Source organism: Oncorhynchus mykiss, chromosome 25 (genome assembly GCF_057628025.1).
Source record: "Oncorhynchus mykiss isolate SJ-2025 chromosome 25, ASM5762802v1, whole genome shotgun sequence".
Classification (NCBI taxonomy): Eukaryota; Metazoa; Chordata; class Actinopteri; order Salmoniformes; family Salmonidae; genus Oncorhynchus; species Oncorhynchus mykiss.
Window position 1 is genome coordinate 2,410,192 of NC_143046.1, and position 14,124 is coordinate 2,424,315.

A 14,124-nucleotide genomic window follows, 5' to 3' on the forward strand; every position below is an offset into this window, starting at 1 on the left:
CGGAGCGTACCTATATAACGTAGGTAGATGGTGTAATGACGGTGCGTACCTATATAACGTAGGTAGATGACCTACATACCTATATAACGTAGGTAGATGACGGTACGTACCTATATAACGTAGGTAGATGACGTAATGACGGTGCGTACCGATATAACGTAGGTAGATGACGGAGCGTACCTATATAACGTAGGTAGATGACGGTACGTACCTATATAACGTAGGTAGATGACGGTGCGTACCTATATAGCGTAGGTAGATGACGTAATGACGGTGCGTACCTATATAACGTAGGTAGATGACGTAATGACGGTGCGTACCTATATAACGTAGGTAGATGACGTAATGACGGTGCGTACCTATATAACGTAGGTAGATGACGGTACGTACCTATATAGCGTAGGTAGATGACGGTACGTACCTATATAGCGTAGGTAGATGACGGTACGTACCTATATAACGTAGGTAGATGACGTAATGACGGTACGTACCTATATAACGTAGGTAGATGACGTAATGACGGTACGTACCTATATAACGTAGGTAGATGACGTAATGACGGTACGTACCTATATAACGTAGGTAGATGCCCTACATACCTATATAACGTAAGTAGATGATGTAATGACGGTACGTACCTATATAACGTAGGTAGATGACGGTACGTACCTATATAACGTAGGTAGATGACGGAGCGTACCTATATAACGTAGGTAGATGCCCTACATACCTATATAACGTAGGTAGATGACGTAATGACGGTGCGTACCTATATAACGTAGGTAGATGACGGTACGTACCTATATAGCGTAGGTAGATGACGGTACGTACCTATATAGCGTAGGTAGATGACGGTACGTACCTATATAACGTAGGTAGATGACGGTACGTACCTATATAACGTAGGTAGATGACGTAATGACGGTACGTACCTATATAACGTAGGTAGATGACGGTACGTACCTATATAACGTAGGTAGATGCCCTACATACCTATATAACGTAGGTAGATGACGGAATGACGGTACGTACCTATATAACGTAGGTAGATGCCCTACATACCTATATAACGTAGGTAGATGACGTAATGACGGTACGTACCTATATAACGTAGGTAGATGACGGTGCGTACCTATATAGCGTAGGTAGATGACGGTACGTACCTATATAGCGTAGGTAGATGACGGTACGTACCTATATAGCGTAGGTAGATGATGGTACTTACCTATATAACGTAGGTAGATGACGGTACGTACCTATATAACGTAGGTAGATGGTGTAATGACGGTACGTACCTATATAACGTAGGTAGATGACGGAGCGTACCTATATAACGTAGGTAGATGACGTAATGACGGTACGTACCTATATAACGTAGGTAGATGACGGTACGTACCTATATAACGTAGGTAGATGACGGTGCGTACCTATATAACGTAGGTAGATGACGTAATGACGGTGCGTACCTATATAACGTAGGTAGATGACGTAATGACGGTGCGTACCTATATAACGTAGGTAGATGACGGAGCGTACCTATATAACGTAGGTAGATGGTGTAATGACGGTGCGTACCTATATAACGTAGGTAGATGACCTACATACCTATATAACGTAGGTAGATGACGGTACGTACCTATATAACGTAGGTAGATGACGTAATGACGGTGCGTACCTATATAACGTAGGTAGATGACGGAGCGTACCTATATAACGTAGGTAGATGACGTAATGACGGTACGTACCTATATAACGTATGTAGATGCCCTACATACCTATATAACGTAGGTAGATGACGTAATGACGGTACGTACCTATATAACGTAGGTAGATGACGGTACGTACCTATATAACGTAGGTAGATGACGTAATGACGGTGCGTACCTATATAACGTAGGTAGATGACGGTGCGTACCTATATAGCGTAGGTAGATGACGGTACGTACCTATATAGCGTAGGTAGATGATGGTACTTACCTATATAACGTAGGTAGATGACGGTACGTACCTATATAACGTAGGTAGATGGTGTAATGACGGTACGTACCTATATAACGTAGGTAGATGACGTAATGACGGTGCGTACCTATATAGCGTAGGTAGATGACGGTACGTACCTATATAACGTAGGTAGATGACGGTACGTACCTATATAACGTAGGTAGATGATGGTACGTACCTATATAACGTAGGTAGATGACGGTACGTACCTATATAACGTAGGTAGATGACGGTGCGTTCCTATATAACGTAGGTAGATGACGGTACGTACCTATATAACGTAGGTAGATGACGTAATGACGGTACGTACCTATATAACGTAGGTAGATGACGGTACGTACCTATATAACGTAGGTAGATGACGGTGCGTACCTATATAACGTAGGTAGATGGTGTAATGACGGTACGTACCTATATAGCGTAGGTAGATGATGGTACGTACCTATATAACGTAGGTAGATGACGGTACGTACCTATATAACGTAGGTAGATGGTGTAATGACGGTACGTACCTATATAACGTAGGTAGATGACGTAATGACGGTGCGTACCTATATAACGTAGGTAGATGACGTAATGACGGTACGTACCTATATAACGTAGGTAGATGATGGTACGTACCTATATAACGTAGGTAGATGACGGAGCGTACCTATATAACGTAGGTAGATGACGTAATGACGGTACGTACCTATATAACGTATGTAGATGCCCTACATACCTATATAACGTAGGTAGATGACGTAATGACGGTACGTACCTATATAACGTAGGTAGATGACGGTACGTACCTATATAACGTAGGTAGATGACGTAATGACGGTGCGTACCTATATAACGTAGGTAGATGACGGTGCGTACCTATATAGCGTAGGTAGATGACGGTACGTACCTATATAGCGTAGGTAGATGACGGTACGTACCTATATAGCGTAGGTAGATGATGGTACTTACCTATATAACGTAGGTAGATGACGGTACGTACCTATATAACGTAGGTAGATGGTGTAATGACGGTACGTACCTATATAACGTAGGTAGATGACGTAATGACGGTGCGTACCTATATAGCGTAGGTAGATGACGGTACGTACCTATATAACGTAGGTAGATGACGGTACGTACCTATATAACGAAGGTAGATGGTGTAATGACGGTACGTACCTATATAACGTAGGTAGATGATGGTACGTACCTATATAACGTAGGTAGATGACGGTACGTACCTATATAACGTAGGTAGATGACGGAGCGTTCCTATATAACGTAGGTAGATGACGTAATGACGGTACGTACCTATATAACGTAGGTAGATGACGGTGCGTTCCTATATAACGTAGGTAGATGACGGTACGTACCTATATAACGTAGGTAGATGACGTAATGACGGTACGTACCTATATAACGTAGGTAGATGACGGTACGTACCTATATAACGTAGGTAGATGACGGTGCGTACCTATATAACGTAGGTAGATGGTGTAATGACGGTACGTACCTATATAGCGTAGGTAGATGATGGTACGTACCTATATAACGTAGGTAGATGACGGTACGTACCTATATAACGTAGGTAGATGGTGTAATGACGGTACGTACCTATATAACGTAGGTAGATGACGTAATGACGGTGCGTACCTATATAACGTAGGTAGATGATGGTACGTACCTATATAACGTAGGTAGATGACGGTGCGTACCTATATAACGTAGGTAGATGACAGTGCGTACCTATATAACGTAGGTAGATGATGGTACGTACCTATATAACGTAGGTAGATGACGGTGCGTAAAATGTTGCTCTATACGTTCACACAGCATTCCTGAACTACTAACTGAAGCCCACAATGTCTGCTGTGTGGATCAACCCTCATTTGAAAGAGTAACAACTCAAAGGCGAAATCCATTCAACTCCAAGATAATGGAATTCATTGCCCTTGACAATCAACCGTTCTCTGTCGTGGGTGGTGTTGGCTTTCGCCGACTGGCCGATCACCGGTACACACTACCAAGTGCGCTATTTTTTCAGATGTTGCTCTACTGGAGTTACACATTAATAGCGTAACGCCGTTTGGGTCTTTGCGTGTCAAAAAAGATACAGTAGCACTGTCAAAGCTGTACTAAAACGTCTGCAAACAAGCAAATACCGGCCACGAACGGTGTGTTTACAATACCGCATTGGTATCAAAGCATCATTTGTTCGACCGCAACTTCTGGGGTAGCTAGCTTTAGCTTAGTACCTAGCTAGCACCAATACAACCGGCCTGATAACAATGACCAGTAGAAATTGTAGTCATTTTTATTATTCTTAGCAATGATTTAGGAATCCTTGTGAGTAAGTATTGTTGTATTGCGGTTCGCCAATTGAACTTCAGTTCGTGGAAAGATATGTTATAAGCAGCCAGCTAGCGAGGCTCGACCAGTCTGGGTTCTGTGTTGTTTAGCTAGCCCCAATAAGGATTATGCTAAATAGTGGAATTTGTGTTTTGACTTCAAAATAAAAGTATGTAATTGACAGTGATGCAAATTAATACAAATAGTAGAATTATGCCATACCCTTATTTTGAAGGCTAACCGCAAATTCCACTTGTGGCTAATCTTTTTTTGTGGCTAGCTTCACATAGATTGGTCCAAACCACCATTAATCAAATAAGAACTGTCTTAGATGATGTCACCTAGCTATATAGTCACCTAGCTATATAGTCACCTAGCTATATAGCCACCTAGCTATATAGTCACCTAGCTATATAGTCACCTAGCTATATAGTCACCTAGCTATATAGTCACCTAGCTATATAGTCACCTAGCTATATAGTCACCTAGCTATATAGTCACCTAGCTATATAGCCACCTAGCTATATAGCCACCTAGCTATATAGTCAGACCACCATTAATCTAAATACATTTGGGTTATTTTATGACACCTAGAACATTGTTTGCCTCCATCAGCTAGCTAGCTTTTTTTATGTCCAGCACCGTAGGTGCGCGAGACAACTTTACCAGCATCATAACCGTATCGATGAATCGCTGTGACACATGAGTGATAATCAATGTGTAGTAACTACATATATTTTTTATGGTTAAATTATTAGATAACGCCTAGATTCATATTCAGGTCCTGATTGGTCAACAAGCTTATTTAACACGTCAATTAGTGTATATTTTGTGTGTGTGTGTAACCTTTATTTAACTAGGCAAGTCAGTTAAAGAACAAATGATTATTTACAAAGACGACCTACACCGGCCAAACCTGGATGACGCTGGGCCGATTGTGCGCCGCCCTATGGGACTCCCAATCACAGCCGGATGTGATACAGCCTGGATTCAAACCAGGGACTGTAGTGACGCCTCTTGCACTGAGATGCAGTGCCTTAGACCGCTGCATCCAAACTATTTAACTGTACTAAAATGCTTCAAAGGCTGCTAAAATGTTAAATATCGGTTATCGGTATTGTTTTATTTTGGCAAGGACAATATCGGTATCAGCCAAAAACGTAATATCTGTGCATCACTGTTGTTTCCTCTCCCTTTAGTCGTGTTATAAGTATTACACCAGCGATGACATCAATAAAGACGAGGACGGCATGGACGAACAGTGCAGGTAGGTCCCCTCACAGAACACAGAAACATGGACGAACAGTGCAGGTAGGTCCCCTCACAGAACACAGAAACATGGATGAACAGTGCAGGTAGGTCCCCTCACAGAACACAGAAACATGGATGAACAGTGCAGGTAGGTCCCCTCACAGAACACAGAAACATGGACGAACAGTGCAGGTAGGTCCCCTCACAGAACACAGAAACATGGACGAACAGTGCAGGTAGGTCCCCTCACAGAACACAGAAACATGGACGAACAGTGCAGGTAGGTCCCCTCACAGAACACAGAAACATGGACGAACAGTGCAGGTAGGTCCCCTCACAGAACACAGAAACATGGACAAACAGTGCAGGTAGGTCCCCTCAAACGGTCGCTATTGTTCTAGCTGCCGTAAGGTCCCTGTTCTACTGCTTGAGTGTCGCCACCTCTTGTACAATATTGGCTCTTGATTATGAGTACCTACTTTCGAAGAGTCCCGGCACCTATTTTAGTCCACGCCAGGGGCTACGTCCCAACTGCCACCCTATTTCCTATATAGTGCACTATTTTTGTCATTTTTTAGAATGATTCATTACTTCCCAACAACAGCTGCAAATCCCAATTAAGATACGTCACGTTTTGAAGTTGACTTTCCTTGCTATCTTAACTACGCCCCAAGGTGGTGTGCTGAAGGTGGCAACCTGATCTGCTGTGACTACTGCCACAACGCCTTCTGTAAGAAGTGCATCCTGCGTAACCTGGGGCGCAAGGAGCTGTCCATGATCACCGACGACGACAGTAAATGGTCCTGCTACATCTGCAGGCCTCAGCCTCTCTCAGACATCGCCTCCAACTGCTCCAACATCTTGACCAAGCTGGAGAGCTTCTGGCGCACGGGACGCAAGAAAGAGAGGAAGGAGGTGAAAGGGCACAGTAAGGGTAAAGGTCACCACCACCATGGTAAAGCTGTGGTGAACGGTAAGGAACATTCAGACGGGTCAGGGACCCTCACCTTCTCCTATAAGACCCTGAAGGTCCTCAAGGAGCTGGTGAAGAGGACCAAGAAGCTGATTGAGACGACCACAGGGCTCAACAGCACCTTCATCCAGCAGGCTGAGAAGGAGCAGGGAGCAGGAGGAGGTGGCAGCGGGACCAGACACCTCAAGGCCTTCAGGTATCCTAACACATGTTAATATTATGACTGCTACAAAGTAAGTGAGGCAACCCAATTCTGTTCTTTTGCCTAATCTATCCATTCGTCCATCTCTCTCTCTCTCTCTCTAGGTCTGTTCTGGCTGATATGAAGAAGGCCCATGCTGCCCTAGAGGAGGACTTGGAGTCACAGTTCACTTCCCAGGACCAGGGGATGCAGAACGGGGATGCTGTTTCCAACACCGACGGCCATGATGGCCACGATCAGATTGACAACATAGTTGAGGATGGACAGGAGGCAGAAGAGGATAAAATGGCCGACACTGAGGATGGGGAGGAGCTAGAGGAGGATGGGGGCTTGTCAGAGGACGCAGAGATGGAGGGGAGCCCCGCCCCCGCGCCTCAGGACCACTCAGACACAGAGACAGACAGCCAGGCCAAAGACCAGACAGCAGTGGAGGGGGAGGAGGAAGAAGAAGAGGAGGAGGAGGATGGAGAGGAGGAGGAGGGTGACCGGGATAAAGACATTGTGTCCGTCGGGCCGGCCGTCCCTGACGAGCTCTTCCAAATGGTAGAGAGTCTGGCGGACTCCGCAGGGTTAACGCCCGGCAATGACGCCATGGAAACCACCGCTGCTAGCCAATCCGAGAGCCCCGCCGCCGGCTCAAACAGGAAGTCACTTGAAACCCATGAGGAGAAGGCCATGCCCAAGGTGAAGAACCCGATCGTGAAGCTGACGCCTGTTCCAGTGGTTACCACACGCACCTCCAGGTCTATGAGCAAGGATAAGAATGGAGGGAAGGAGAAGGAGAGGAGTAAGGATGGAGGGAGGGAGAAGAGTAAGGAGGAGGTGGAGGAAGGTGGGGGCTCTGAGGAGGACAGCCGCCGCTCCAGCCGCACAAAGACCACACCCCTCAGGAAGTCACCGGACGGGAAGAACAAGATGGCCGAATCCTCTCCGGAGAACAGCGACTCAGAGGGCAAGAGTCCCAGCAGGCTGAAGAATAGAACCAAAGGCAGCTCGGAGAAGGAATGTGAGAAGGAGGAGGAGGAGCAGCAGAGAAATGCCTCCTCCAAGGTGACCGCTGACCCTTCTAAACAAGAAGTGGACTCTGACGAGGTTCTGGACATCCTGCTCCAGACTGCAGCGGCAGAACACAGCTCGGACGAGGATGCGCATCAGGACGCCGATGGTAACCAGGGCAACAGGAGCTTCAAAAGGTGCCTGTTCAAACTCAGCAAGAAAGATGGAGAGGAGGAGGAGAATGACAAGGTGAAGACTGACAAGAAGCTGGCGGCCAAACGCAAACTGAAAGCTGACGATTCAGACAACTCAGAGTCCGACTCAGACGAAGACGCGAAGAAGAAGAAGAAGAAGTCCTCCACAGCTTCTGCCAAAAAGACATCCAAGAAGAAGGGCTCGGGCGGCTCCTCTAACTCCGACTCGGACCTGGAGAAGGAGATGAATGGACTCAGCAAACTGGCGACGGGGAAACGGAGGAGCAGCCGTGTGAAGAAGGAAAGAGATGAGAAGGAGAACAAGGGCGGAGATCGGAGGCGGTCGTACGAACTCAAACGCAAAGCCAGAAGTAGAGGAGCCAAGCAGCAAGATTCATCGTCTGATGACGAGGAGGAGGGAGGAGGGTCTGGAGAGGAGAGTGGAGACCAGCAGAAGATTAAACCCATCGTGGAGGAGACGTTGGTAGCAGGGAGGGGAACCTTCCACCAGTCCTCAGGTGAGTAGAGCTGTTGTTTCTGAAAGCGGTATATTGAGCGCTCTGTTTCTACAAGGCAGACGGTACACTGTGTTGTCAATACAACTCGACCTAAACTCCACTGATTTAACACCTGGCCTCTGCAGTGTTTTCCACAAGTACATAGAGTAGCCAGCCAGGCGCCCCCAGGGTCTGAGGCTTGACCCGCAGGGTTTGACATTTTTTGGCCAAAGAGTTTATGTCTGAAGATTCCATCCGAAATAGACAGTGAAATTATTTTATACTTTATCGAGTTTACCTCCCAGATTGGAAACATTAGTTGTGGTTTTGTGTAGAACAGGGCTCTCCAACCTTTATTCCACGAGAGATACCCTCCTGTAGGTTGTAACTCGAACCTCAGTTGTAACCTAACAGGATTCAGTTTATCAACCAGTTCATTATTAGTCAGTTGTGCTAGATTAGGGTTTGAGTGAAAACCTACAGGCCTGTAGCTCTCCAGGAACAGAGATCGAGAGCTCTGGTAACGAAAGACTACAATTTAAATGAATTGTATGAATTCAGTTTATTGTTAGTTGTTTTGAATATGATCTGGGCCTATATGATCAGGATTATTTTCTAAATAAGACTCAATTAAACCTGTCTTCTCTTGAGTTTAAATGTCTTTAAAGTGTTACTACAAGATATTAATTAAGTTGCCCACATCATAAAAAATACAAAAATTAAGGTTGCATCGTTCTGATTTTACATATCCTTAATTCATTTGAAATGATCATTAGTTTGGACCCTATAAAATGTGTTTTTTATTTTTGTCTGATTCCATTTAGTTATTTCCCAAATTCCGTTTTCTGGTTACTGTTTAACCTCTTGAAACTAGGGGGCACTATTTTCATTTTTGGAAAAAGAACGTTCCCAAAGTAAACAGCCTATTTCTCAGGACCAGATGCTAGAATATGCATATAATTGACAACTTAGGATAGAAAACACTCTAAAGTTTCCAAAACTGTAAAAATATTGTCTGTGAGTATAACAGAACTGATTTTGCAGGTGAAAGCCTGAGAAAAATCCAATCAGGAAGTGACTCTTATTTAGAAACCTCTGCGTCCCTATTGAGCAGTGAAAGGGATATCAACCAGATTCCTTTTTCTATGGCTTCCCTAATGTGTCTAGTGTCACAAGACATAGTTTCAGGCTTTTATTTTGAAAAATGAGTGTGAGCGACAACATTGCGTAAGTGGTCACCTGGTGGCTCTGAGTGATTTGTGCGTAATAGACAAATTGTTTCTCTCGCTCCAACTAAGAAGCCAACTGACCCGGTTGATATATTATCGACTCCGCAGGGTTAACCCCCGGCAACGACGCCATGGAAACCACCGCTGCTAGCCAATCCGAGAGCCCCGCCGCCGGCTCAAACAGGAAGTCACTTGAAACCCATAAGGAGAAGGCCATGCCCAAGGTGAAGAACCCGATCGTGAAGCTGACGCCTGTTCCAGTGGTTACCACACTCACCTCCAGGTCTATGAGCAAGGATAAGGATGGAGGGAAGGAGAAGGAGAGGAGTAAGGATGGAGGGAGAGAGAAGAGTAAGGAGGAGGTGGAGGAAGGTGGGGGCTCTGAGGAGGACAGCCGCCGCTCCAGCCGCACAAAGACCACACCCCTCAGGAAGTCACCGGACGGGAAGAACAAGATGGCCGAATCCTCTCCGGAGAACAGCGACTCAGAGGGCAAGAGTCCCAGCAGGCTGAAGAGTAGAACCAAAGGCAGCTCGGAGAAGGAATGTGAGAAGGAGGAGGAGGAGCAGCAGAGAAATGCCTCCTCCAAGGTGACCGCTGACCCTTCTAAACAAGAAGTGGACTCTGACGAGGTTCTGGACATCCTGCTCCAGACTGCAGCGGCAGAACACAGCTCGGACGAGGATGCGCATCAGGACGCCGATGGTAACCAGGGCAACAGGAGCTTCAAAAGGTGCCTGTTCAAACTCAGCAAGAAAGATGGAGAGGAGGAGGAGAATGACAAGGTGAAGACTGACAAGAAGCTGGCGGCCAAACGCAAACTGAAAGCTGACGATTCAGACAACTCAGAGTCCGACTCAGACGAAGACGCGAAGAAGAAGAAGAAGTCCTCCACAGCTTCTGCCAAAAAGACATCCAAGAAGAAGGGCTCGGACGGCTCCTCTAACTCCGACTCTGACCTGGAGAAGGAGATGAAGGGACTCAGCAAACTGGCGACGGGGAAACGGAGGAGCAGCCGTGTGACGAAGGAAAGAGAGGAGAAGGAGAACAAGGGCGGAGATCGGAGACGGTCGTACGAACTCAAACGCAAAGCCAGAAGTAGAGGAGCCAAGCAGCAAGATTCATCGTCTGATGACGAGGAGGAGGAGGAGGGAGGTGGGTCTGGAGAGGAGAGTGGAGACCAGCAGAAGATTAAACCCATCGTGGAGGAGACGTTGGTAGCAGGGAGGGGAACCTTCCACCAGTCCTCAGGTGAGTAGAGCTGTTGTTTCTGAAAGCGGTATATTGAGCTCTCCGTTTCTACAAGGCAGATGGTACACTGTGTTGTCAATACAACTCGACCTAAACTCCACTGATTTAACACCTGGCCTCTGCAGTGTTTTCCACAAGTATATAGACCTGCCAGCCAGGCGCCCCCGGGGTGTGAGGCTTGACCCGCAGGGTTTGACATTTTTTGGCCAAAGAGTTTATGTCTGAAGATTCCATCCGAAATAGACAGTGAAATTATTTTATACCTTATCGAGTTTACCTCCCAGATTGGAAACATTAGTTGTGGTTTTGTGTAGAACAGGGCTCTCCAACCTTTATTCCACGAGAGATACCCTCCTGTAGGTTGTAACTCGAACCTCAGTTGTAACCTAACAGGATTCAGTTTATCAACCAGTTCATTATTAGTCAGTTGCACTAGATTAGGGTTTGAGTGAAAACCTACAGGCGGCCTGTAGCTCTCCAGGAACAGAGATAGAGAGCTCTGGTAACGAAAGACTACAATTTAAATGAATTGTATGAATTCAGTTTATTGTTAGTTGTTTTGAATATGATCTGGGCCTATATGATCAGGATTATTTTCTAAATAAGACTCAATTAAACCTGTCTTCTCTTGAGTTTAAATGTCTTTAAAGTGTTACTACAAGATATTAATTAAGTTGCCCACATCATAAAAAATACAAAAATTAAGGTTGCATCGTTCTGATTTTACATATCCTTAATTCATTTGAAATGATCATTAGTTTGGACCCTATAAAATGTGTTTTTTATTTTTGTCTGATTCCATTTAGTTATTTCCCAAATTCCGTTTTCTGGTTACTGTTTAACCTCTTGAAACTAGGGGGCACTATTTTCATTTTTGGAAAAAGAACGTTCCCAAAGTAAACAGCCTATTTCTCAGGACCAGATGCTAGAATATGCATATAATTGACAACTTAGGATAGAAAACACTGTAAAGTTTCCAAAACTGTAAAAATATTGTCTGTGAGTATAACAGAACTGATATTGCAGGCGAAAGCCTGAGAAAAATCCAATCAGGAATGAATTTCAGCAGTGAAAGGGATATCAACCAGATTCCTTTTTCTATGGCTTCCCTAATGTGTCTAGTGTCACAAGACATAGTTTCAGGCTTTTATTTTGACGTCCGTCTCTTATGGGAAAACACAGTCTCTAACCCCTGACCCTTCTCTGTGTGTCTGAAGGAGATGAAGGTAACCATGACGCTTCCCAGATGGACGATGATGAGGAGGACGATGATGATGAGCCTGAGAACAGGTATTTAAAAGTATTTTCATTCAAGACAAACCAAATATGTCCTGAACTGCATGCTTCTCAACCAGCTGACGAACATCCTTCAATCCTTTTCCTTATTTCCTTACGGGATGGCTGCTGTTTTACGGGCTCCTAACCAGTTGTTTTATTTTGTGTTTTTTCACATTGTAACTTATTTTGTACATAATGTTGCTGCTACTTTCTCTTATGATCGAAATGAGCTTCTGGATATCAGAACAGTGATCACATTCCTCGACTGGACAAAGACTTTTTAATGAGTCCGACGTAAAGGATGTACTGCTTTTCTGAGAACGGCCCAAATCCTCGTAACTCGTGTTAAGAAAAGATGTAGGTACAGGGGGTGGAGATCTGGGTGCCTTGTGAGAATTTGTCTGCGAGCCTCTACCATCCTTCCTATTGGCCAACGTGTAATCACTGGAGAATAAACTGGATGAGCTCTGTTCAAGACTAGCCTACCAACGGGACATTCAAAACTGTAATATCTTGTTTCACAGAGTCGTGGCTCAACGACGAGATGGATAATATACAGTTGGCTGGGTGTTCCGTGCATCGGCAGGACAGAATAGCTAAGCCCGGCAAGACGAGGGTGGTGTGTATTTGTCAACAGCTGGTGCAAGATGTCTAATATTAAAGAAGTCTCGAAGTATTGCTCGCCTGAGGTAGAGTACCTCATGATAAGCTGTAGACCACACTATCCAAGAGTTTTAATCTATATTTTTCGTAGCTGTTTATTTACCACCACAAACCGATGCTGGCACTAAGATTGCACTCAGCGAGTTGTATAAGGCCATTAGCAAACAAGAATATGCTGTGCTCCTGCTGGCTGGGTACTTTAAACTCTTGACCACCTTTACTCCACATACAAAGCTCTCCCCCGCCCTCCATTTGGCAAATATGACCACAATTCTATCCTTCTGATTCCTGCTTACAAGCAAAAACTAAAGCAGGAAGTACCAGTGACTCGCTCAATACGGAAGTGGTCAGATGACGCGAATGCTACGCTAGAGGACTGTTTTCCAGGATTCATCCAATGGGATTGAGGAGTATACCAACTCATTCATCGGCTTCATCAATAAGTGCATCGACGACGTCATCCCCACAGTGACCGTATCCCAACCAGAAGCCGACTGTGATCACGCTCTCCGTAGCCGATTTGAGCAAGACCTTTTAAACGGGTCAACATTCACAAGGCCGCTGGGCAAGATGGATTACCACAACGTGTTCTCCGAGCACGCGCTGACCAACTGGCAAGTGTCTTAACTAACATTTTCAACTTTTCCCTGACCAAGCCTGTAATACCTACATGTTTCAAGCAGATACACCATAGTCCCTGTGCCCAAGAAAGCGAAGGTAACCTGCCTAAATGACTACCGCCCTGTAGCACTCACGTCAGTAGCCATGAAGTACTTTGAAAGGCTGTATTTACACTGCTGCTACACGCTGTTTATTATCTATGCATAAACACTTTACCCCTACCTTCTGGTACAAATTACATCAACTAACCTGTACCCCTGCATATTGACTCGGTACCGGCACCCCCTGTATATAGCCTTGTTATAATTATAGTAAATATCTTAACTCTATTTCTTGAATTGCATTGTTTGTTAAGGGCTTGTAAGTAAGCATTTCACTACAACTGTTGTATTCGGAGCATGTAACAAATAACATTGATTTAAATTTCTTCCTCAATAGAATTGCCAAGAAGATACTGGCCCAGATCAAGGCTAACTACTCTTCAGGAGCAGAGGAGAGCTCTGACGAGGACGGAGAAGAGAAGGAACAGAAGAAGGGGAAGGGAGGAGAGGAGCAGGAGGAGGGTGAGCTACATTCACTTTTTCATTTCATACTCGTTGATACAGTGATTCTGCAGTGCCTCTTTCCACCACTA

The 14,124-nt window shown here is 45.1% G+C and overlaps 1 protein-coding gene across 29 annotated transcripts in view; it reads left to right on the forward strand.

Annotated features, from left to right (window-relative positions):
* LOC110504448 (uncharacterized) overlaps nucleotides 1-14,124 on the forward strand; it is a 74,046-nt gene that overhangs the window by 19,201 nt on the left and 40,721 nt on the right. For 28 of the 29 annotated variants that reach the window (XM_090221179.1, XM_090221185.1, XM_090221191.1 and 25 more), the window contains exons 5-10: nucleotides 5,535-5,602; nucleotides 6,261-6,755; nucleotides 6,866-8,469; nucleotides 9,786-10,928; nucleotides 12,146-12,218; nucleotides 13,929-14,053. In XM_090221179.1, the coding sequence (XP_090077305.1) occupies nucleotides 5,535-5,602; nucleotides 6,261-6,755; nucleotides 6,866-8,469; nucleotides 9,786-10,928; nucleotides 12,146-12,218; nucleotides 13,929-14,053 (3,508 nt within the window). Of the gene's footprint in view, nucleotides 1-5,534; nucleotides 5,603-5,878; nucleotides 5,911-6,260; nucleotides 6,756-6,865; nucleotides 8,470-9,785; nucleotides 10,929-12,145; nucleotides 12,219-13,928; nucleotides 14,054-14,124 lie in introns of those variants that run through there. The other variant, XM_090221194.1, reaches the window with a different exon arrangement.